Below are 25,584 nucleotides of genomic sequence, written 5' to 3' on the forward strand. Positions count from 1 at the left end.
TGATGTTACGCAGCCTTCTCACTGCCTCCTGCAGCTCAGCCACCTGTTGCAGGAGGTCCTCCACCTGGGCACACCTTTTGCAGGCAGGCCTGCCACCTCTCCCTGCCCCAGGAGAAAGGTCTAGGCTCTTCCTGCAGTCTGAGGTCTGCACTGCAGCCTCTCCCTTCAGCAGCTCCATCTGGGTGGAGGCATCGGCCACTGCTGGGGTAGATGATGCAGACCCCTCAGCCGGAGCTGCAGCCTTTGCTCTCAGATGAGTGCCCACCATTCAGCCTTGAGGGTCAAGTAGGATGAGCGCCGATGATCACAGAATGGTGCCTGGTTGCTGAGTTATGTGTACTTCAGGTCTCCCACTAGGCCAGTGGAATGCGCCTCCTTCGAAGAGGCGCCCTCCCACAGGAACTGCCACGCCATGCCCTGGCTGCTGTGCCAGGCCCTGTTTGCCTGCCCTGCTCACAGTGCTCCTGGTCACTGCGCTGCCTGGGGCTGCCTTTTGTGGGAGTGGAGGATGGCCACCGTTACTCCTGACTCCGCCCAGGCCTTGTCAGCCGCTCTAGAGCTGTGGGCTCCTGGTGGGTCTCTGCACTCCCCTGGGGTTTCCCCGGCTCAGGAAACTCCCCTGTACGCCCTGTAAACCTTGTCTCTTTGTTCTTCCTATCACCTATCTCACTCCTTGCTACCCAATACATTAGGAATTTCTCATTTACTTTGCTCTTTCCCTGATCCACTCCATGAAATAAAGTTTTCCTAAGAGCAAAGAAAGCTTTAAGAAATCCTTATATGTGAACTGGACATTTAATAATAGCATGTACACTAATTGAATAGGAACTCATTAGTGTTAACTTAAATGACCCAAGGTAAATTTCCACATATTGCAAAGTTATGTCATTAAACAATTATTTAATATAGAAGATACTGAATGGACTTGGGTAATTTAGACAAGATTCTTTGACTTATTCCTCCCCACTTGCCCTAAACCAAACACAAATAAGATAGTTGAAACATTTAGTTATCATACAACCCAAGTTTTTTGTTGTACAAACATCTACAAACCATATTTATATCCCTTAATAGTTATGTACTCAGACACATGGTCAAGTTACCTTTGCTTATTTTATGAACTGAGTCACAGTAAATCATGATTTGCATCTCCACATCCTGCAGCAAACGCAAGGTTTATGCATTAACACAGACCCGAGGGAAGGTGGTTTAAACTAATGTTCTTTACCTCGCTAGCAATGTGTTCACTTCACTAACGGTCAGTTAGTGCAGCAATATACTGTAACAAATTAAACCTCAGTTACAAGGTTGAGATAGGATATGCATATTTGTTTTAACTATAGTTCAGAGCAGGAGCTGTAAATGGTTATTTTGAACTCTCTAGGCGTCAACAAGTATCAAGTGAAAATGGTTTAAAATTAATTTTTAATAAACTCATTTTATTTTGGTGTGCCTGTTTCTCCTTTTTGTGGGGACTTGGCAAACCAGGAAGTTCACTCTTAGAGGTTCAGTTGACGTTTTTGCTCTGTTTTTATATTTTAATCAAAAGCTAAGTATGATAAGATGAAATGGCCTTATATTTTAAGTTTTTGACCTGAAAATCCTTTATATTTTATCTTATGTGCATGGACAAGCCCAGAGGGTACTGATTTATCCACAGAACAATGTTTGCATAGTTGTGGAAGGGATGCTATTTTTATTACATATCTGGCATGTGGTGAACCATACCAGAAATCTCAAGTGTAAACTTCTGAAAAGACTACTAGTCTACAACCCACAAACAGTGGATTAATATGAACTAAATAATGAATAATTTTCTAAACAGGTGCCTGGATTTTCATCTGTAGCACTGAAGAAGGAGTCACCAGGAGAAAATATTTTGGGTTTTGGTTTGTCCATAGACTCCTTAAGTGATGTTGAACAAGACTGAATCTTGACATAAAGCCAAGTGAATTCAAAAGAATCTCCAGCTTGAATTAGGTGACCAGAGATTTTTACCATGGCTGAACAAAGAAATATGTACCAAAAAATGGGGGATTTAGAAGTGAGAAAATTGAACAGAGACTCAGCTGAGTTTGCCAGCATGCCAAGCTCTAAGCACTAACTCTTTAAAGCTCTTTCTCCACCTAATCTTTTGTGGATATTCTGCTTAAAGTATAATTTTTAAATGCTCACTGAGAAAGCAAACCAAAGGCTATATAATATAACAATTAGGACTCACTCAGGAAGAATGGAGCCTCAGGATAAAATTATTCTGTGCAGTTTAACAGAATAGAGATCTGCATCTCAGGATGCTACATGCCAGGAAATTATCTAATAAGGACATGTAATACAGCAGTGCATTGCGGAAGACATATGCTAATACTTGTGTTACAAGATTTTCTTTCAGAATGAGCATAAATGGTGAGAAGTGGGGAGAAAACTGGGAATCTTCACAAGTTTGCATGCAGAGCTGCTCACACATAGTATAATTCTGCTCATACCTGGAGATGTAATCTTGGTCATCAATCAACTTCATTAATTCCTAAGAAATTTAAGCACCTCTGAGAAGCGATTTTGAGGGTCTCTATTTTATATGTAGGAATCATTTGTGGCAACTAGATACAAAAATATATTGTAGATAAAGTCTCTAATCTCTCTGTCACATTCTTTGCTCAGTGAGTTTGGTCTCAGTTTGTGGATGCTCTACAGCAAGGAGTATTTTTGGGGGGTTGTGTTTGTATGGAGTCTAGAACAGGGCAGTCATGGTCCAAAGCATACCTCCTAGGGACTGTTACAAAAACAGATAAAGAATAATGACAATAATAAAAATGCCTACTGATGTTAAATTAAGGTAAGCCACCTGCAGGTAGCTGATAATCATATTAAAGAAACTTGTGAACATCTATAATTCTTTGTCCCCATTTATCATTTGGTGAAAGAACTAGGTCCTAAATCCAGCCTTACTTCATTGTGTATATTGTAATACTAATCTAAAATAGAACTTAGTAAGCTGAGGAGGAGATCTCTGATAGCTGAGAACACATAACACTGGTATATGCAGATTATGCCTGCTTTTTTCCACTGCTTCTTCCAGGTAGTTTGTAGAATTTCTGTGAAATACAGAAAAAAAAAAAGAAAAAGAAAAAAAAAGGAAAAAAATTTCCTCAGATAATTGTTGAAATATTTGCATTTCTTATTTCATGTTGATAAGAAATGTTACCAAAAATAATAAATACATACATACATATATTCATAATGAAAAACCACTTTGTAAGGTGAACAGTGGACTATTTTATTTATTTATTTTATTTCTGATCACTTAAACACTATTAATTTTGACTGTGACATTTTAAGACCATAAATTACTTTCTAGTAAGCAACACTCCTGCTTTTCATATTTACAGTTTAAAAATAAAAAATAAAAATACATACTCCTTTTTCCATTTTTAATGGTTAATTAGGTCACTAATCAAAAGAAATTCTTAAAAGGAAAATGAAATGTTGATATTTTGCAATTATTTGCTACTGTGAATAATACGTAAACACACTACTTATGGTTAAAGTGGCTTTCAAACTCTTTTTCTGCCATTAGGGCATGAACTGACTGCAGAATCTGTGTATTTTACTTGATATATTGCCACATTATCTACTTCAGTGCTTCCATTTAGTTTGGGTCACTTACTTACTTACATTTCATTATACTGTACCTTGGCTGAGTGCAATAAAAAAAAGTTTATTGCAACTGCAAGCTCCTAATTAAACATCAGCTGTAAACTGAGCTGCTATATAAAAAGATGATATTCTTGGGAATCACTCTATCATGCAACATGATTAATATATATGTGTCCTTGTAAATAGGAGTTGATGTGCTATATAAGTAATGGATATGATTAGTTTTTTACTGAGACCCAAGACATCAGAGATAAAGGGATACATAGATTTCTCATTCAGCAATCTTGTTAAATATGATATAAGCATGTATATCCATACACAGATAACACATGCAGAAAAGTGTTTGGTGTATTACAGCGTTCTTAGCTACTATCACTGTGGTTGCAGACAGATTTGAACTTATAAATACGTGTCCAGCATAAAATTAACCTCATATCAGGGAGCAAAAGAGAAGTTATTTAAAAGTCAGTTAAAAATCTCTATTTCCTACAAAGAGGAGGAAACTGTTTTTCAGACCTTTCTATTCCAGAAAACACTGTAAGCAGATTTCATACCTTGAAGCAGAAGCTTCAGATGGATCTCATGAAGGACACATTTGAAGTTCAACTGGTATTTCATATAGAAAAGGCTCTTTTTAAGTGGACCACTGAAAAATCAGTTTGGCCTTAATTTATACAATGAACATATTAGTTCTCTTGTTTTCCAGTTGAAGGAAATCTAGTCAGTGTGGAGAGGAAGTTAGAAAAGTTTAGACCAATGGAGTAGCATGCCCTAAGACTGCAATTTTGTATATTAACAAATTAAATGGCAAAAAAAGTTTAATTTCCACCTCCCTTCCATCCTTCTTCCTATTTATGTATTCCTCTCAATTATGCCAGTATAAACTGTTTGTGGGATCATGCAAAGAACCATTTTCAGCAATTGATGTGATTTCAGTAAAAATATATATATATTTTGTACTTTGTTGTTTGCAAGGTTTTTTACATAGATTTCTCAGAGCTGTGAATATTTTATCATGTAATGGAACATAGATCAATTACAGAACTATATACTGAGGAAAGAGTGATGACAGAATCCAGACTGAGATCCATGAATCATCCCATTTAATTTTAGTTCCAGTTGGTGAGGCTGAGTGTTGCTGTCTGTGGACCCATATATTTACAATGCAAAGAGAAAATTCTCCTTGGGGACCTTTTAAATCTCAGATGGGAAAGTACATGCCTAACTTAAAAATTCAAATTAGGTGTTTAAAGTTGGGATGGATTAATCTGGACCAGCATATGAGAAGCTACAAAAATTCTGTTTCCCACATACAAACATAGAAGTTTGTTTGTAATTTGAAGATGTGACAATAGGATTTGGGTTGCAGAAATATGATAGCCCTAAATTGTGTTATTTATACCAGGGGTCGAACTAACACAAAAATATGTTAAATATTTGACCTCGAAAATCAGATTTTCAGATATGTTCATTATCAGAAAAAGTAGACATAAGGGATAATCACTAGTAAATATTCTTGTCTTGGAAGTTTGACATTAGATATCTGCTGTTGCTGCATTGTTTACAAAAGTCAGGTGTCTGAACCCAAACTGAGGTCTCTTCAGAGTCCTGTGCTGTCCCATTTAGCTGGACAATTTTCCTTCCTTATTTTCTGCCCTTAGTCTTGGATAAGAGAGAAAAAGATTTAAAAAGCATCCTTTTCCCTTTGTGTTTGGAAACATAACCAGCCTTACAAAAAATCATGCAAACAGGCCTAAATTGAAGAAAGAGTAGATCAGTTATTGTTTATATGTTGACTACCTTTCTTATGTTAGCTCAGATAAAGCACCATTCAATATAATCCATACAGAGACTGTTGGTATAATTTCCACACCCCACAGTTTCAATTGGTGTAAATCAGATGAAGCTACTGCAGTTTCTCCAGCTGAGCATCTGGCTCTGTTCTTCTTCAGGAGTGGAATTTTTAAAAGATAAATGAGGGTTAAAAAGAGAGGTTGCTTCCATTAAAATCTGTCTCAAACTAAAAGCAAGCCATCATATTTAAAAACAAACAAACAAACAAACAAACCCCAAACGTGGGTTTGCAGTCTCTCTCACAAAAATGCTGTAACAAAGACAATAGCTTGACAATGGCAGCTGCTGCATAGAGCAAAAATTAGAGGACAATGTCATTTTTAATCATTTTTTAAAATGAAAAATTAAACCAAAATAAACGAGGTGTCCTAGGTATTTTTTTTTAAGAATCTGTCTCTCTGTCTTATTTATAACTGGCAATGCAGACAGATGACAGGAACATATGCTGGGAAGAGTCTGAAATTAGACAAAACAATAATGGAAGAGGGATCATTTTTTTAAGTTTCATACAAAGACTATGTTTTTTGCATCTTTGTATGAAACTTTAAAAAAATAGACATGTGCATATCCATCCATATAAAGACATGTACATGCATACACTCACAAAGAACACATTCATATATTTATATCCACACATAGTTTTATGTTTATAAATTAATATTCATAAAAATAAATACACATATGTAAATATTTTATTTATAAACTAATATATGTAGGTGTAAAATTTGCAGACAGGCACTCTGAGTTATTTTTAGAAAGAGAGAAAACTGTAAAACAAAATGTCATATACCAAGAAAAAATGGGATTCTATTTTGAGACATTATTCTCAGCTTTTATTTCTTATTTATTTTATTTTTTTTCTTCAGTAACTTATAAGAACAATTTAGATCATTTAGTTGCTGTCTTACTGCCCTAAAGCCTTATGTTTCTATCTGTCCTGCTGGAAGTACAGAAAGGTATTTTTTATAACAACTCAGTGCAATTTCTGCACTTAAGGGCAGAAAAACTCCTTCAAGGAAAAAAAGATTTTTTCTTAAATATAATCTTTTTTCTCAACACTTCCAGTGACTTAAAGGTTGCCTGAAAGTTATTTATTTAGGTGAGACTGGTAAAGTTTTTAGAACCACCAGAACGCAGAATAATCCTGTTTGGATGCAAGTATTTAATGATAGTGTTAAAGAGCTAATACTTAATTTGTAAAAATATTTTTTAAAAAAATCAAAGGTTATCTTTTATATACTACTTATAATTTTATTTCTTTAATTTATTTATTTTCCAAAAAACAAAATAAGCTGGAGTTGATGGAGCTCAATTCTCTTATTTTCAAATTACCTACATTCATTTTGTGTATCATATGTGAATATGGGGGGCTTTGCTCTAAAATTTTGTTGGTTAAATAAAATACTAATAATCTTTCATTTATTATTCTTCATTAAGCATAAATGGTGCTTCTAACAAAAAGTTATCAAAACTGCTTTTAAACATTCTGTTATTGTCAGAGATCATTGCCTAAAAGCCCAGCAAGAATTAGTTCTAATAGTAGGCTGATTTTGTGCTTTCAAAAGATTAATTAAATGAGGGAACAGCTTTGCCTCTTGTCTGTTAGTGCTCCCAGCACACTCTTGATCATGCAGGGGAAACTGCTATGTACTTATATTGCAGTTGCATCTAGTCAATGTCATGTGCAACTCCAGTCATAAATACCAGAAGTCTTGATCTCTTCTGGGTATGCTTGAAACAGGTTTGGGTTTTTTGGTTTTTGTTTGTTTGTTTGTTTTGTTTATTTCAGTAGGACTACAGTTGTAATCAAAAGTTTCAGGATGACAACCTGTAAAGGTATGTTCTGCCTATTGCTATAGCAGTGCTTTATCAGTAAGTGAGAGCACATCAGCAGCACAGTGTAAAAGAAGGCAAAATAGTTCCTTCCTATTCTCAAACTCATTCTTTAAATTACTGGAAGCTGTTAATTTTTACACAAAAGTGTGTTTCATGTTTGCATTTTTATCTTTCCAGTTGTGAAGAACACTTCAGCACAAATAATTTCAGTGGGGCAGTATCACTTACTGTGTCTAAGCAGAGTGTGTTGAACATTACTGCAATATAATTATTCTTAGCAAAACCTGCAGTCTAGACATAGAGAACAAGAGGAGCAAACTGCGTGCCTGCTTGTGGGTTATTTTCCTTATGCTGTTTTCTCATCAGTAGTGTCAGACTCCTAGGGAAGAGTCTGCTCAAGAGGTTTGTTTCGAGATAGATGGGCTTTCTGCCTAGATCCCAGTTTTGAACTGGGCCAGTAAGGAGACACTGACTGAGAGTCAGTGGTTCAAGGATACTGTGCAATAAATTTTCTTGTCTCAGGGGATTATAGTGAATCCACAGGCAAATGCTGCCTGTGCAGACAGCAGGATGCTGAGCACAGCACCATGGATAGAGAGAGGGGCTGGTGGCCACAGGGGATGCAGAGCATTTTGGGATGCTTCTATGGGAATGCTTCATTAAGGGATATGAGACAGGCTGAGAGATGCCAGTTGTTAAGTCCCGGTCTGATTGTCAGGCTCGGGGAAGGTTTGTAATCATCCCAAGGGCGAAATTAAGACACAAATGAGGTCATATGCCGCCAATCAGACGTTTTATTGGGTAAATATAAAAGAATAAAGCGATAGGAAAGGCAGGAAATATTAGGAGGAAATTAAGCAAGCATTCAGAGAGATAAGCAAAGGATAGTCACCACCATGGATCCAGCGGCGTCCCGTTGGTCCTCAGTCTTCAGTTTTCGGTGGTGGATTGTCACACTCAGGTTTCCTTGTGCCTTGTCTTTTATCCGGTATTGGAGAGGGAGTTTGCCCTCTCCTTTCCCTTTGGTAACTCAGGGCAACATCACGTACCCAACACATGCACATCTAATCACACAATATATATTGTTGGTGGGCAAGTGGCCTGGCCCGGATTGGTGTCCTGTTCTTGGTGGTGCCTGATAAGCCAAAGAATGGCCTGCTGCTTCAGCAAGTTTGCACAAGTTTCCTTGCCAGATGGTGGTACTTGATAAGCCAAAGAATGGTCTGCCCTCGGGTCTTGTCAGAGAAAAGAGTGGTCTGCTGTCCGGTCTTATCAGATAAACACACACAAGCAAGCTTTGAGACAATTGTTCTTAACACTTCAGTCTCTTACACCACCCTGTGGCTCAAAGATTGCTGTCTTGACTCGCAGATCTCTGCCTTCATGGCCCATGGTGGTGATACAGGGAGAGGATAGTAAGGTAAGAAGAGAGCATTTGTTTAAACAATTTTTACAACTAAAGGTCTTGGTTGGTACACTGCACGGATATATTTAACATTGTCTGGTGATGGGGCGGCTATAAATTGCTTATTGGTTACAACGCGCTGAATTAATTCTATTAAACATGGAGTGATACATGGTAAAAATAATAGCATTGCTAAACCACACAACATATAGAACAAGATACGCTTAACCCAAGGGGTACCTGGAAGCCATGAAAAGGGATCAAATTCCCAGCCTTTCCAGGTCTGAACAGGAACCTGGGCTAATTTTCTTATTCCAGAGGTTATTTGTTTAACAACTTGACCGTTATCATCTATTTTTAAACAGCAATTAGAATCATTTAATTTACCACAAACACCTCCTTCTTCAGCTAGCAGGTAGTCGAGAACCATACGATGTTGCAAAATTGCCGTTCGCATTTGTGTGGTTTGATCTGCCAATAGGTCCAAGGCATGAGCAGTTTCATTGGTAATAATTTCTAAAATAGCTTGTAGTCGAATAATGCGATTTAAATTATAAACAGGTTCTTGAGCACTGCTAATCACTTCATTGGGGTTCCAGGTGGCAGGCCCATAGTGTTGGATAATTTGTTCTGGGGGCCACTCATCCTTTCCCCACGATTGGCTACTACCACCTGCTATAGCGGTATTAACAGATCATTTGCTCCGTGTAAGGTCATCATATAATTTAACACCCAAATTATTATCATCATTCTTGGGAAGCAGAAAAAACAGGGGACGAATTACTCCAACATAACATACTTCAGAACACTTTGCTGGTAACACTTTGTATGCATGGTGACCACACACCCAGTAGTAACCCTTTAAGGCTCGATGGCCATTAGCAAAAGGTCTTTTCCATTCTTTTGCTGATTTGCCAGCATGTGCATTGGATTGGAAATATGTAGATTTTTTTGGCCCAAAAGGATTACCATTTACATTACAATTCCAAGTGCTTGAGTCATTTCTACACCACTTACACCTCCATGCTCCCGAATAGGGACTCCAGGTACAGTTGATGCCAGCGGCTTCCTCAAAGATAGTATTGTTTGTAGGAGACAAGAAATAAGGGAATCCAGAGCCATATCTAGATGGGTCATACTACCCCCAGTGGACCTGGCAGACAAGTTTTGTAAATGAATGATAATGTTATCCTGTGTTGTCTGGACTTTTTCTGTTTGACTCCCTGCAATTAGCACATCATCAATGTACTGATAAACTTTAACCCCTTCCTCTGATGGGATTAGTTCTAATTCTCCTGCTAAAGCCTGGTGGGCTGATGTGGGGGAATGTTTATATCCTTGAGGGAGCCGTGTAAAAGTAAACTGTTGCCCCTCCTGGGTAAGAGCAAAACGATCTTGGTCCTGTGGTTGCAGAGGGACCATAAAGAACATATCTTTAACATCAATAGTTGCCATAATAGGATGTGCTTGTTCCTGAACAGTGGCTATGAGTTCGGCAATGTTCGGTACAGCGGCCGTTAACGGGCCCGTGTTTGCATTGAGCCGTCGGTAATCGACTGTTAGTCTCCACTTCCCATTTGGTTTTCGGACTGGCCATACAGGAGAATTAAAGGGAGAGTGAGTAGAAACTACAACCCCCTGTTCCTTTAATTCCTCCAGTACTGGGGAAATCCCCTCTCGTGCCCCAAGGGGCAAGGGATAGGGTTTAACATTTGTTAATCTTGAAGGGGGAAGTAAAGGTGCAGCTTGTAAGAGACCTATATTTATCAGTGGCACACCAAAAGACCAGCTTCCCCCTTTATTGTCTGTCCACACTTTACCCTTCAGGACATCAAGCCCTAAAAGATTAAGTGGGACCAGCCCCACAATCATTTCCACTGGAGTGGCTGTCTCCTCCCCTGGTAGCTGTAAATTGACCGTAGCCAGTGCCTGTGCTTGAACGCATCTGCCACAAACAAACGTCGCTTAGACAATGATATACCTCCGCGCGCTGCATCTTCTGTCTTGGTGGCTGAAATTTGAGCACCGGTATCCACTAAAAATGTAATGGGTACTCGTCTAAATCCTACAAGGCAGGAGATTAATAAATCACCTCGATGACCTATAGTGAGCTGTCTAATATACACCCACCCTTCGCCCCCCTGCTCACTACAAAGGGGCGAAGGAATTAGTTTCCCGTCAGCCTTTGGGGGGCAGTCGAGTCAGTCAAATTGATTAGGGGCGGGGGTGCACTGGGAACCGGACTCTCAAACATTTTTACTTTGGCCACTGGCTTTTCGGGCCACTCTAAAACTAATTTTTCAAGCCTATCAGTTGGTAACCCGTCCATAAGATCTCGAGGAACACCTTTTTGACACCCTACGGTCCACAGGCTATCACGCTTGTTTGAGATGTTTCTTCCGCCAGAAAGTTTAATGAAGGACACTCTCTTTTCATTTTCAAGGTGTGAGGGAGGCTTTGTTTCAGTATGTCTTAAACCCTTCAGGTCTGATTTTGGGGACGGGGTACTAACTGGGCCATATTTTCGCCCGTAATTGATTAATTCCTGAGCAACCTCTCCCCAAGTCCATACTTTAAAATTTTGGTTCCTGCGATCAGAAGTCGCCAGTCCAGGTAGTGCGGTTGAGACCTTTTCGCCCTGGGGCATTGCGTTAATTGTACTTTGTAATTGTATGCCCAGAGGTTTTAAAGATTCAGGGAGGCCCCTTATCAGGGGGGTCATTCATTCAGGGTCCACCGGCATCATCATCGGGGACTCCTGTTTGAGCTTAAGCTCACGATCATACATCATTTGCAAACATGCCGCTTTCTGTATATTTTCTACCAATTGATCAATTGATCCTATGATAGCAAGAGGGTCTCCTCGTTCCAACGGACTGAGGCCTCCAGGCCAGTAAGCTGCCCTTTGGGTTAGGGACCAGGGAGCGCGGTGATCACCGGTAGTTAAAAACACTCCGGGCCCCCAATATCCTTCAGCCTCCTTTTCGCTTAGTAATATCTGGTCCCCACCTGACAATGACACCCTCCACACATATTCTGTCTCTGATTCTTTAGAGGTGCGGCCAAACTCCTTCTTTTTAATTTAGCCAGTTCCATAGCGGTATACGGCACTTCTTTGGTAGTAATTTGAGGGGAGTCATCTTGGTCATTGTCATACGTGAATTCAGTTTTAACCAAAGGTCGGAGAGAGTAAGGAGGCATCTCTAATTTGTCTAATCTTAATTTCATCTCTTCTAACTCCTCGCAAGGATATACAATTTTCTTTTTGGGGGGCGAATGGCCGTCATGACTCTCGCCCGTGAGGAGTTGCTCTTTAAGAGCAGGTTGCAGATAGTCTGCCTGGGCTCTCTCCTGCTCTAGTTGCTCTTTTAAGTTCTCTACTTGTCATTGCAAGGATTGGACAAGGGCTTGTAAGCACTGTATGGTCTGAGACTCGGCACTACGCTGCCGGTCTCTTGCTTCCACAGCTACAACTAAACTGGCACCCAAAATGGCGCATATAATTGATTTTCCTTTTCCGGCCCGAAGTCAAGTGTCCTTTTGCAGGGCGCTGATTCGGTCGGTAACACTCTGCAGATTATGCCAATTATCTTGTGCCGAATCGATACCTGATACCAAAGGGCGTGCATTATGTTTTTCCAAAAAATTATACAGCATGTCCCTGCCCGCAGTGATAGTGTTATCATCATGCGTATTCAACAAGCGGGGTGGTCATCTCAGGAAGGCAGCACGCAAGTATTAATTCTACACAAAGTTCCACCCCTAACGTCCCTGAGAGGTACGCACCTAAAACAGACCAGAGGTAAAACGGAGAAAAAGTGTGGCACTCTCACTTCAAGGGATCCTGTCCGTGACGCCAAAAATGTAAAGCCCTTCTCCGATTTTTGGCTTGTGGAAGGTTTGTAATGATCCCAAGAGTGAGAATAAGACACAAACGAGGTCAAATGCCGCCTACCAGGCCGTTTTTATTGGATAAAAGCAGAAGAATGGAGTGATAGGAAAGGCAGGAAATATTAGGAGGAAACTAAGCAAGCATTCAGAAAGATAAGCAAAGGATAGTCACCACCATAGATCCAGCGGTGTCCCATTGGTCCTCTGTCTTCAGTTCTTCGTTCGTGGGTGTACACCATGGTCTTTTATATATAGCACGTGTCCACAGTCCGGTATATGCGTATACATCCCGATGCTTTAGGTCTCGTCTCGCCTATCACACAGGCTTTACATGACCATCAGCAGGAAACAATGTATATTCTTGGTGGGCATCTGGCCCAGCCCAGACAATGGTTGGTATGTTGCTTTGATGGTGCCTGATAAGCAAAAGAATGGTCTGCTGCTTCAGCAAGTTTGCATAAGTTTCCCCGCAGGCTGCAGTGTCTTGGTTTCACAAGGGTTTCACATTTCCCCGGTGTCTTATCAGGCAAGCATACACAAGCAACCTTTGAGACAACTGTTTGACATTCCAGTCTCTTACACCACATCCATTAAAGGATGGAGATTCTCCTTAGTCCTCCTTTTGTTGCTAATGTATTTATAGAAACATTTTTTGTTGTCTTTTACAGCAGTAGCCAGTTTAAGTTCTAGTTGGGCTTTGGCCCTTCTAATCTTCTCCCTGCATAACCTCGCGACATCCTTGTAGTCCTCCTGAGTGGCCTGCCTCTTCTTCCAATGGTCGTAAACTCTCCTTTTATTCTTGAGTTCCAGCCAAAGCTCACTGTTCAGCCAGGCCTGTCTTCTCCCCTGCCAGCTTGTCTTTCGACACATGGGGACAGCCTGCTCCTGTGCCTTTAAGATTTCCTTCTTGAAGAACGTCCAGCCTTCCTGGACTCCTTTGCCCTTCAGGACTGCCTCCCAAGGGACTCTCTCAACCAGGCTCCTAAAGATGCCAAATTCTGCCGTCCAGAAGTCCAAGGTAGCAGTTCTGCTGACCCCCGTCCTTACTTCTCCAAGAATCGAAAACTCTGTCATTCCATGATCACTATGCCCAAGACTGCCTCCAGCTGTCATATCACCCACAAGTCCTTCTCTGTTCACAAACAGCAGGTCCAGTAGGGCGCCTCCCCTGGTTGGCTCAGTTACCAGCTGTGTCAGGAAGTTATCTTCCACACACTCCAGGAACCTCCTAGACTTTTTCCTCTCCGCTGTATTGTATTTCCAGCAGGCATCTTGTAAGTTGAAGTCCCCCACGAGAACAAGGGCTAGAGAGTGTGAGACTACTCCCAGCTGCTTATAGAGTACTTTGTCCACCTCTTCATCCTGGTTGGGTGGTCTTGAACAGACTCCCACCATGATATCTGCCTTGTTGGCCTTCCCCCTGATTCTCATCCATAAACACTCAACCCTATTGTCACCATTGTTAAGCTCTAGACAATCAAAACAGTCCCTAACGTACAGGGCTACCCCACCACCTCTCCTTCCTTGCCTATCCCTTCTGAAGAGTTTATAGCCATCCATTGCAGCACTCCAGTTCTGCGAGTCATCCCACCATGTTTCCATGATGGCAACTATGCCATAGTTTTCATGCTGCGCAACGGCTTCCAGCTCCTCCTGTTTGTTGCCCATGCTGCGTTCATTGGCATAGATGCACTTCAGCTGGGCTATTGCTCCTGCCACCTTTTTGGGGGGAGAAGCCCTAGTTCCTACATGACCATTCTCAGGCACTTCCGTGGTTTCTAACACATCCATAGCCTTTGCGGCTTTGCTGCTGCATGGCTTTCCATCCCCTACCTCCACTAAGACAGCAGACCAAAGGACCTCTCTAGCACACCGTCCCTCAAGTATACAGGCATAAAGCAGAAGTAACTGTTGAAGCCTTCAGAACATAATGGTGCATGGCCAGGATAATGATTGCTAGTGATTACAGACTCTGTGCAGCCCATGGTAGACCCTTCAGCCCAGGCTCCATGTGCTCCCCCTGTCCATGACATGGTGGTGAGGCAGTCTATCAAGCAGCTGTACAGTCCCTCCTTTTTCAGCCTTTCTTTCTTTAAATTTTCTTTTTTCTTATTTTCTTTCTTCTTCTTTCTTTAAATTTTCTTTTTTCTTATTTTCTTTCTTCTTCTTTCTTTAAATTTTCTTTTTTCTTATTTTCTTTCTTCTTCTTTCTTTAAATTTTCTTTTTTCTTATTTTCTTTCTTCTTCTTTCTTTTTTCTTTTTTTTCAATAGGAACCAAAAATATATAGGGAATGTTGAGCTTTCCCCTCTTATCCTAGGAAAGAACAGGGAAAGAGCAAAGGGAGACAAGTTTCATTATTAAAGTAACAATTCAAAACTGCATTATAGCCGTCTTCACTGGAGATAGATGCAGTGCAGGGCACTGCATTGCATTGCATTGCATTACCTTGCAGACTTAGTCCTGTGATTATTCTGCCTGGGAACTGGCTGGATTGAGTAAAGGCTCCTGTTTAGACCCTTGTATCACAGTTCCTTTTGCTATGGAAAAAAAAAGGTTGATGGCAGAGAGTATGGCACATCATTACCTCTTTCTCAACTATATCTTGGATGTTCCTAGGACCATCCTATATTCTTCCCAGGGCATTCTGTGTTGCAATTGTCAGAGAGATATGCTACCCTAAATGGATATTTCACCTGACTCATTACAGCTATTCTTACATTGTTATGGCAAAAGACCAGAGTAATAGACAACCAGTGTGCTTTGACTCATTTGTGGAAGCTATTTGGTGATAATTTACCAAGAGTAAATATAATTCTCATAAAGATACTGAATCACAAAAGGTGCAGAGGCAGCAGAGTTGGATATAGAAACAGCAACCTAAATTTGTAGCAAATATTGTTGGCAAAAGTGAACGTGATTTGGACCAGTTGTGACTCAAGTCACTGCTTTCCTTTGTAGAACTCTGTTCATTTAGCTCAGCCCCAAAAGTGACAAAGGTAAGAAAGCTTTTTATAGACTCCGCATCTTTTCAGTATGCTAAGCAACCCCCTTACCTGCAGAAAAATTGCAATGGCCCTGAAAGTACATACATATTTTTGTTTATCTGTTCAAATTGCCTTAATTTCTGTTCTTAAGTTATATTTTACAAGAGTGAAAGCAATTAAACCTTCATTGTCCAAGCTTTCAAGTCAGTATGGCAGTACTGTCATGCATCCATTTCATTTGGGAATAGACTAATTCTCAGTCACACTGCTAAAGAGATAAATGCAGCTCCTTAGGTTAATCTTGTTTTATTATTGAGTGACATTCAGATGTTTGCCTCAGTTCAGAACTGTGGACTCTTCCTTAGTTAAACATCTTTTATATTATGAAAATAACCATGATTTCCAATACAGTCGGAAAATTGTAAGAAATAAAAAGGAAAAGAGGAACAAAACAGTGATCATATTAATTTTTCAGTTCTCGTGATTCAGAGGAAGAAAATCAGGATGTACTGTGTGCTGTTTAATTTGTAGTTAATGACATTTATTATAATGACACATTAGACATTCAGAGCTTTGTCTTCTATTGTTTTTTTTTGAATTTTGATATGTTCAGGTTTTGAAATGAAGTAGAGTTGCATTATATTATATTGTATTGTATTGTATTGTATTGTATTATTATATTATATTATATTATATTATATTATATTATATTATATTATATTATATTATATTATATTATATTATATTATATCATATCATATCATATCATATCATATCATATCATGTCATATCATATCATATCATATCATATCATAATACTATACTATACTATACTATATGATATGATAATACTATACTATACTATACTATACTATACTATACTATACTATACTATACTATACTGCATTGCTAGAATGCAATGATATGATATGATATGATATGATATAATATGATATGATATGATATAATATGATATGATAATACTATACTATACTATATGATATGATAATACTATACTATACTATACTATACTATACTATACTATACTATACTATACTATACTACATTGCTAGAAGGGAAGTCTCTTTCTATAAAAGCAGATTCCAAAGCTCAGTGAGGAAAGGATCTGACCCTATATGGATCCAGATTAGACAAAAATGGCTACCTCACTTACAGCGACACCACAGAGGCAGGTGTTTTCCTTGCTTTGCATTAAGTACTGATGATGTGCCCAAGTCAGTACCAAACAAAGGTGGAAAACAAAAAAGGGGGATATAGGAAATTTAACCTTGATACTAACTTTCTCTCCTACAAACAATTCTGCCAGGGAAAAGGGAATGAGAACCTTCTTTATAAGATCATTTCAGCAATCTATTTTAGAAAATATTATTTGCAGTGTTTCTTGTCTGGTTTGGGCACTGCTCTGATGGGAAAAGATGTTTCAAACTCATTTCTAAAGTAGAAAGAGAAGTTCTGGTACTTGATCCTCCAGTTGAATACTTTCTAAAAGGAGTGGAATAATTTCTAAAAGTTGTTCTGCTAGTACAACTAACAGTGATTTTTCAGAAGAGCCACAACAAGAAAACCTAGAAGTAGAAGAAATTTAGCAAACTTCTGCCATATTTGAGTAATGAAGCAAAGGTGGCAATGCCAGTAACTTTGTAAGTAGACTAGACAACCCAATAGAGCTTGCACACGAGAGAAAAAAGAGAAACAAAGTGCACTGGAAGACCATGGAGTGGTGATATCTGAGAGGAATCTGTCAAAACAGAGGTTTTCAGTGACTCAGACACCATTTACTTTACTATATTTAGCATTGGTTTATTTTGCCTAGCACAGGAGTTGAAAACAGAGAGACTGAAATGAAGAACCGGAAATGGTTTACAAAGATTTCTTAACAAGTAATATTCTGTATGGGTGCTTCATCCTAGAACTGCACCTTCTCGTTTTCTCTACATTACTTGATCCACAAAAGTGTAATTTAGGTGAAAATTAATATTTTTTATACCCTAAATACTCAAAAATGGGTAAGTGGAAATCCAGTTAGGTTAAACATGCAAAACACCCTAAATTTTCAAGCTTGTGTATGGAGCCATTCAGTGTAAGAGGTTTACAAAGCTGGGGTTCTGCTACAGTTTCCGTTTTAATCATTTGACTTCCCTGTGACATCAGTCAGTAGATCAAATGCATCCAGAATGAAGCTCTGGTAGGGCCTGCCTATGACAGGAACCTCTGATTTCACTACAGCAAAAACTAACTTTCAGCAATCCTAACTCTCAGCAACTTGCCCTGGCAGTTTCCACATGAAGAGGTGAGGAAGTACATGCTAATACACCGACAGCCTGAGAGGTCCATAAAATAAACTGCCTTTCTCCCATTGTCACTGTAGACCTCTTCTGGGTACAGCTGCCCCATAAGGACTCTGGCAACACGTTCCTGAAACAAATATCTCACCAAGACCAGATGCCACAGAATCTAGTGCCGATATGGCTCATGAGAGGTAATAGACTTCGTCTGTTTATTTCTTTTTTTTTTCTTTTTTTTTTTTAAGGAAATCAAGGAGGAAACTGCTTTGAGAAATAGGAACTCCTGTCTGACACTCAGAAATCTAAATTAATGTGACAAACTGCCATGATTTTCAATATTTATTTACAACTACGTCCCAGTTCATAAATCTGCAGTGGTGACTTCTGCTGTCACATTGTATATATCATATATACAATATATCATTGTATATATCATATATGCATATGTCATATAACAATAATTCAGGAAATGGAAATGTTAGAAATCATCAGTGTGTTGAACTAAACCACATAAGCATTAAATTTTTGCCTGATGTGTGCTATTCCATAGTATTATCAGTACTAAAACAAAAACTGCACATCATGTAATTTTTAATAAGAAAATAAAATTAAAAAAAAAATAACAAACCAATTTTAGTCGCAAATTTTTTGAAGTCAAGAGAAAAAGTTCCATTCTCTTTGGATTAGGCCTTTTTCAAAGATTATGATTTTATCAATTGATGTGAAATGTAAAGCAAAGATCAGGAGTGATATGTAGAGAGTTTCACCTGGACCATACGCATTTATAAAGCTACTGTTCTGACCGGGCAGCATTTTACACTTCTGTTCTTTTTGGATAAAGTCATAGAAGAAAAGGGACAAATAGCTTCATTGTTAACAAAACCAATTTCAAACTCTTCTCTTTGATCCAGTGATGAGATCTGTCATGATTACTGAGAGATACATTAATTAATGTGCTGAAACTCAATAAAGTAAGTAAAGTAACTATTGATTAGCTTTTGTGAACACAAACACACTGGAGGGAAGTCTAGACATAATGCTTATTAAAAACAAATACTGCAGTATTTCACAGTAATAGTTATAATAATTTGGCTTCCAACAGCATTTAGAGCCATTAACATAGAATATTGCAGTGGGTTTTGTGAGCACGAGTGTACCTGACACGCTCAGAAACAAATCTTTAGCTGCTTCTGTGGAACTAATCTGGTATATCAGCTGATCAGCTGCCACCTTTATTATTTATTCTCTAGCCATACATTTTAAAAGATTTTTTTGCTGGGACTTTTGTTGTTTTGTTTTACAACTTGCAGTCTGACACTGTAACTTTAAAGACTACTTGCTTAAAGGATAGATTTGTTCAAGGGAAGTGTGTGTGTGTATCCAGTTGAACTGAACATGGTTATTTCTCAACAGTCACTGATTTCATTTGTCACTCTATTGCTTGAGTCAGGGGAGTGGATTAAGGCACAGGATGTCACTGACACTTTAAGAGAGCATCCTTTTTGGAAAGCCAGTTTATTGTTTGGTGTTTATTTGAATAAAAAGCTCTTCTTCAAAATGTGAGCTGTTTCCTGAGAGGAGGCAGAAGCTGTATTCTTCATACAGAAGAAGTATTCTTCATGGGAGAAGAAGTATTCTTCATGGGAAAGGGAATGATTTAGTGCACCAAGTTACCCAAGGAATTTGCTACAATCCACTCATGCCTCTGCAGAAATGAAAGGATGTGGCCTCATCATAGTCAAACCCATAAAGCACATTGACAGCCAGGAGAACAAGTCCTCAGCAGTGCTACTGGTCATATTGACCAGTGGAAGCTTTTTCTTACTAGAAAATCTACTACAGATCACTCCAAGATTTTCATGGGATTGACTAATGAATAGCAAGGAACAAATTAAGGACAAAGTTGGCTGTTCCATCTTTCACTTCTGTATCTCTTCAGATTGCTGTTTGGCTAAGGTAATAGTCTGCTGTCGTCGCTGTCTTTTGTGTTACCTGTAAAGGCGACATGTTGGGATTAAAAGTCATTGGTCTTTTTCACAAATATTTCCTGACTATATCTACTAACAAGTTTCTGTTGTGTGTTTTATTGCAATCACATGTTTTTGACTAATTGCTGAAATTAAAAGCACTTTGTTACAAAAGCCTAAATAGTTTGTTCTGACATTGTGTTTCAAAATTGTATTTCTTTGCATAGCTTCATGTATTGTTTGATTAGTTTTTTTCCATTATTTGCTTTCACCTGGACAAGTTACATTTAGAATTTATCTGAAAAAGCACCTATTTGAAGTACTTAAACTGGAGGTACATAAACTCTAGGGTCCCATATATTAGCACTGAAAAAACAGTGGAGCAGCCTCACAGTAAGCAGTATATTTAATGTAAATTCTTAAACTGTTATAAAACCCACAACAATATATAACACTCAAATTCTGCAAACTTGTTTCATTTACTAAAGAAAAAAAAATAAGCCTCTTCAATTAACTCTAAACTTCAGAAATATTTTATATAACTACAGGCCTTATGGTTACAACTTCCCATTAACTTCCCTAAGAATTTCAAAAGGGAAACTGAACATCTAGCAGAGAAAAGGGAAAATGAATGTAAAAGACCTGTGGATGGTCCTGAGATAGGTCTTGCATGTGTTGTGCTTATGTTAAAAACGTTTTTTCTGTTAGAAAGGAAAGTTGTCATAGAGAAACATTTGCCATTTTAATATTGTAGAGCAGTGTCAGGCAATAGAACTTTCTGTTTGGGGTCAATCACCTTAAAATAGGTGCAAATGTGCAGAGTGCAAAGATGAAAGCCTCAAAATGAACAAAAGACAGTAACAGTCTCTGCAAGCACCTTTCTGCTGAGGGATTGAGGTGATGTTTCTGGAATAATGTCCTTGAATTTGAAATCAGCTCATTTCAAACATTTTTCTGCAAGAGGTTCATGCAAACTCGAACCATTTGAATTTTGGACAATGGATTTTTGTTATATTTCAGTATCTTTGATTCAGCAGGAACAAAGATATCTTAATTAAAAATAATAAGTCGAAAAAAACGCCCAATTTTTCTTTCAGGCTGACTTCAAAATCCTTGATATTGATTATTTCATTTCTGTATCCTGTGATGCCCATATGTTGTAATGCTTATCTTTTTTTTCTATTAAAAAGTCTATTCTATAGATTATAATGCCATTTTCATCTCCATTGTATGCAAAGAAACTGTTTCCCATTTTACAGTAAATACGTCTGTTCCTCTGCCCCATAAAAGCACCATCTAATGACTTTCAGTAGTTCAAGAAGTCTATTAAATTAGATTTGAGAAATACTTTTATTTACTGCATTACCGTTTTTGTGTTTTCTGTTAAAAAAAAAAATTGGTCTATTAACATAGGGATTGAAGTCTTTTGTCTGCTTCCCAAGAGGAGAGGCATGAATAATAATGATCTGCCTCTACACTGCCTCCCGCTGCTGAGTTAAGAGAACTATAGCAATACTCAGCTATATCAGAAACTCAGTTCTTCTCTATGCCAAGGGAAATAAAACTGTTTTTGATATAATATTGATTTTTGAAGGTTAATTTTCCTTGGATATTTGTGGATATCTATGTATGAGATTGTTATGAGAAAATCAAGGTCAAGTTCTTTCATACATGGTAATGATGTTCACTTTCCTCATCCAATACAGGATTAGAAAGAACAACCTGAAGGTAAAAGATGTAGCTACATTTAAATAATTACATTATGTGGTAACACTGCTGTATCTTTGCATGAAATTTTGGCAAAGGGTGAAACCTGTGAAATGAATAAACAAGCAGTGAGCCATGAAGGAAATATTCACTAAAAAAAAATTACTGCATATCTGGTGCTTCAGAACTCAAGCAGTAACACAGAAGTAACCAATTTGTAGGGGAAATCGTATTTTTGGTGTTTTGTGTGTGTGTGTTTGTACTCTCCTGATCTTTGGAATCTCAGTGATATGACACCTGAAATCTCCTAAATCTTAGCCCTGGCTCTGCATCATTCTTGAGAGGTCTAAAGTTGTGGGAAATAGAACCCCTACATATGCACATATCCAAGCTCCTCTTCACTAAAGAGAAATGATTCTCATATCTCAAAGTGACAGCCATCTCTAGAAATCACAGTGACCTATTCATTAAAGACCTGAGTCCCATGTTCATGGTAGAATTCATTAAGCGATGTTATTCTCTGAGCAAATGCTATAGAACTTCGTGGTCTGACATTCATAAATATTTGTGTCGGGCAATTACCCAGTAAAACTTCAGTGTATCGGAAAAGAAATATTAAAATAAAGTCAGTGTTATTTTATTTTTTTTCTTTAAGAAGATTTGACTTCTGTCACTCAGGTTTAGTGCCCTGCTTCTTTTGCATGAAGAATGGGATAAGCTCTCCACATCAAAAATATCATCTTGGCCAAGGTAATTTAATTCCATCGAATCAGAGCTGAAGCCCTAGTATGTGGAGACGTTTATAGCCCACTGTCATTCTGGCAAGTGACACAAATAGAGGGTGGAGCAGGTGCTGAGCAGAATTGTCATATTTCCATAGCAAGGCTGGAGAGCTTTGTGATTTATGGATGCTCAATATACAACTGTGACGCCCCACAGGTGAATATACAAGTTGCAAATCTGTAAACAGCTACGGTGGGAATTCACTAATCTCTTCCTGCTGTATCTTATTCTGTACAGGTCCTTGAGCTTTGTATAACAAAGTTTTGACATTGTGCTCTGTAAAAACAAACACAGCAGCTTGCCAGGGCTTGTCAGCAAGGACAATAACACATTTTACTAAGTCTGTAAAACTTATCATTGTTCATAATGTCACACTGTTGAGAACTGGAAAAGCAGAACTAATAAGGCCTTTCTAGAACAATTTCTAATGTTCCTTGAAAAGCAAACGCATGGTTTTACTTATTAGATTGAATCAAGGTAATCCAAAGCTCTGAATAAAACTAAGATGATGAGATATTTCTCCACATTGAACAGACAATAAACTTCATGATATCCAGTTAGTTTAGTTGGGATCAGATCTTTTTTCTTTCTTTTTTAGTCCCCATCAACTATTACCTTCTGTTTATATTTTAAAGGAAGCTATGGTCAGTGCCTTTCACTGTGAATAGAAGCATGAAAAGGGAGGAAAATTGGTCTGAAAATTTTTAAAAGAAATCTGCTGTCTCTTAAAAGAAAATGCGATCAACTTTTTCACTCACAAATGGCTATTCAGACAGCAAGACCCATTGATAAATGTAACTTTTAAGTGAGAAGCTTCCTAAAAATATGACTGTGACAGCACAGGCCTAGATGTGCATTTTAACATGACAGATTATAAAATGTTACAACGTAGTGTATCCTGGAGATTATAGGACGTTCATCAACACATTTAGTGGTTTAATTCCTTGGAAATTGGGCCTAGAATCACTGCAACCTTTCCATCTTCAAAATTGCTGCCATTGTAGAAAAAGTTCTTCAAAATATTTCCAGAACATTTGTCAAAAAACCCACAATTTTACAGGTTTTCATCATTGGAATGCATCCATTAGCAACTAAGGATAGCTTCCCAGTGTCTGGGTAGACCCAATGGTGTCATCTGTAGACCCAGTGTTATTTAGTAAGACCAGAAAAATTTCATGTGGGTAGATTCCAGTAACTTTCCAACCCATTGGCACTGTGAGATTGGAAACTTCATGATCAGTTCTATTCTTTGAGAGGGATCAAAAACAAAGAGAAAACAGACAGAAAGGTGGCACTGTTTGGCTCATGTTCTTTCACAATGGAGCCCAGCCCAGCTAATTTATGTGATTAGCTTAGATCCTGCCTCACAGAAACCCTTAGTGTCTCGTTAATCCAGAGTACCTAAAGCTCCATAAATATCAAGTGCTGAGAAGAAAATGCCTTTGAAAACCATCACAGGCTTTTGGACTACGTATTGTAGCTCCTCCCTGACTACACTGACTACGTAAGAGATGGTTTTCCTTCACAGCATGATTCATTCATCACACATTAGGTATTAACCTTTCTTATCAGAGCCGTTTCTTTGAAGCTCTGCCACAATATCCAGTTATCATTCTCTGCCATCATATGGGTGATGCTAATTCAATTGCTTTCATGCTGAGCAGTATCTGGCTCTCTAGATTCTTCAGTAAGTGTGCCATGATTCGGAAGATGGAACAAAACACATTTAGGGCAGGGCTGAATTTTTTCCCTCACTGAGGAATTCATTAGTTGCTGGTGCCTGTACACTTTACATTGCATTGCACTGAAGTTTCCGGTAGAAAAATACCACCCATTGTTTAGGATGTGCATTTCCGAGAATGTTTAAGCATCTGGATCTGAGCACCTAAGGAACTCAAAGGTTGATTAGTGGAGCACCTATGGACTAATAAACCTGCAGGTTAGGCAGTTAAGAAAATAGACAGTCTGGATTGCTGTTTGGGATTTAGCTCGCATCTCAGTTAAAGAGGGTGATGAGAAAAAGAGATATCATCCTTAGGGAATGATACAGTCTTTACATATGGCACAATTCTTTACATATGGATTTGTATGGGATAGCCATAGTTAATAGGTTCACAGTGATTGGGTTTACATGCCCAATACACATACACAGTTTGGGTGTTAACCTTATGGGTATGTTTGCATTCAAAACTTTGTATGAAGGAAATTTTAAATGCAAATGTATTGTCATCTTGTTCTGAAATTTGGCCCTAAATGTAAGAAGCCACACCTCTAGAGGGATTCGATATATTTCACTTTAGGAAAAAAACACTTCCCATATTTATTTTATCTAAATTTCCTCTGATAGTTCATATTCCTGCTACTCTTTGAGCAAACTTTAGAGCTTACTGAATTGGTGGTGTTTGTTGATTTCTATCTAAAGTATATATGTTTACATGGAGTAAAACATGCTTTATTACACTGATGAACAAGTTATTCATTTGACCCTCAAACAGAAAGCTATCTTGATAATATACCTTTGAAATATGCAGCAGTTTGGTCGAAAAATACTCTGATGATACTTTCATGGCTGCCATTAATGTTTTTTTTTCCTCTTCTCTATTTTAAAATGTATTGTCAGATTTATTTACTGTAGTATTAAGTTTCAAAGCCTAACCATTTCTAACCCAGCACTTCTAATGTGATTCAGTCCTTTGACTCAAAAGTCTTATTCTCAGCTATTAAATCAACATGTGCCTTTATGACTCAACATTTATCTGTGGGATGATAATTGAATTCATAATTTAGAAAGGCATCTGTATAAATAGGTGTTTACTAATAACTGCAAAAAATAATCTTGCCATGCTCCTTCTTATAAAAAGGAAAAAAAATAAATGAAGAAAAAAGATCTCTTAAAATCTGTTCTTCAAACAGATATTCTTGATATGAACACCCTCCCACACACCACCCCCCCACACATACACACACAAATGTATTTATTTACATCTGCATGAAACTTCCATACATATCACTTTGTATACCTTACATGTAAAGGCAATTTACACTAGTTTTAAGTCTCCTTTGTATTCTAGGAGGGATGTAAAGATCCCAGAGGGTCTTACTATAAATGAAAGCTTATAGTCTGAGTGTTATTAATTAAATCACTCTTCAACTAGGTTATACTTGGAGCTACTCATGCTATGCATACGTGAATAG

The 25,584-nt window shown here is 38.2% G+C and overlaps 1 protein-coding gene and 1 pseudogene across 1 annotated transcript in view; both read right to left on the reverse strand.

The window, feature by feature from the left end:
* Positions 1–10,916: 10,916 nt before the first annotated feature.
* Positions 10,917–12,406, reverse strand: LOC148054941 (uncharacterized; annotated as a pseudogene).
* A 28-nt stretch (positions 12,407–12,434) lies between these two features.
* LOC148054942 (uncharacterized) overlaps positions 12,435–25,584 on the reverse strand; it is a 60,338-nt gene continuing 47,188 nt past the window's right edge. Inside the window, exon 3 of the mRNA XM_087763642.1 lies at positions 12,435–12,535. Coding sequence (XP_087619768.1) covers positions 12,435–12,535 — 101 coding nt within the window. The remainder of the gene's footprint in view (positions 12,536–25,584) is intronic.

The sequence above is a fragment of the Nipponia nippon genome, unplaced genomic scaffold (genome assembly GCF_047370975.1).
Source record: "Nipponia nippon isolate SJK-2023a ecotype South Korea unplaced genomic scaffold, ASM4737097v1 scaffold_29, whole genome shotgun sequence".
Taxonomy (NCBI): Eukaryota; Metazoa; Chordata; class Aves; order Pelecaniformes; family Threskiornithidae; genus Nipponia; species Nipponia nippon.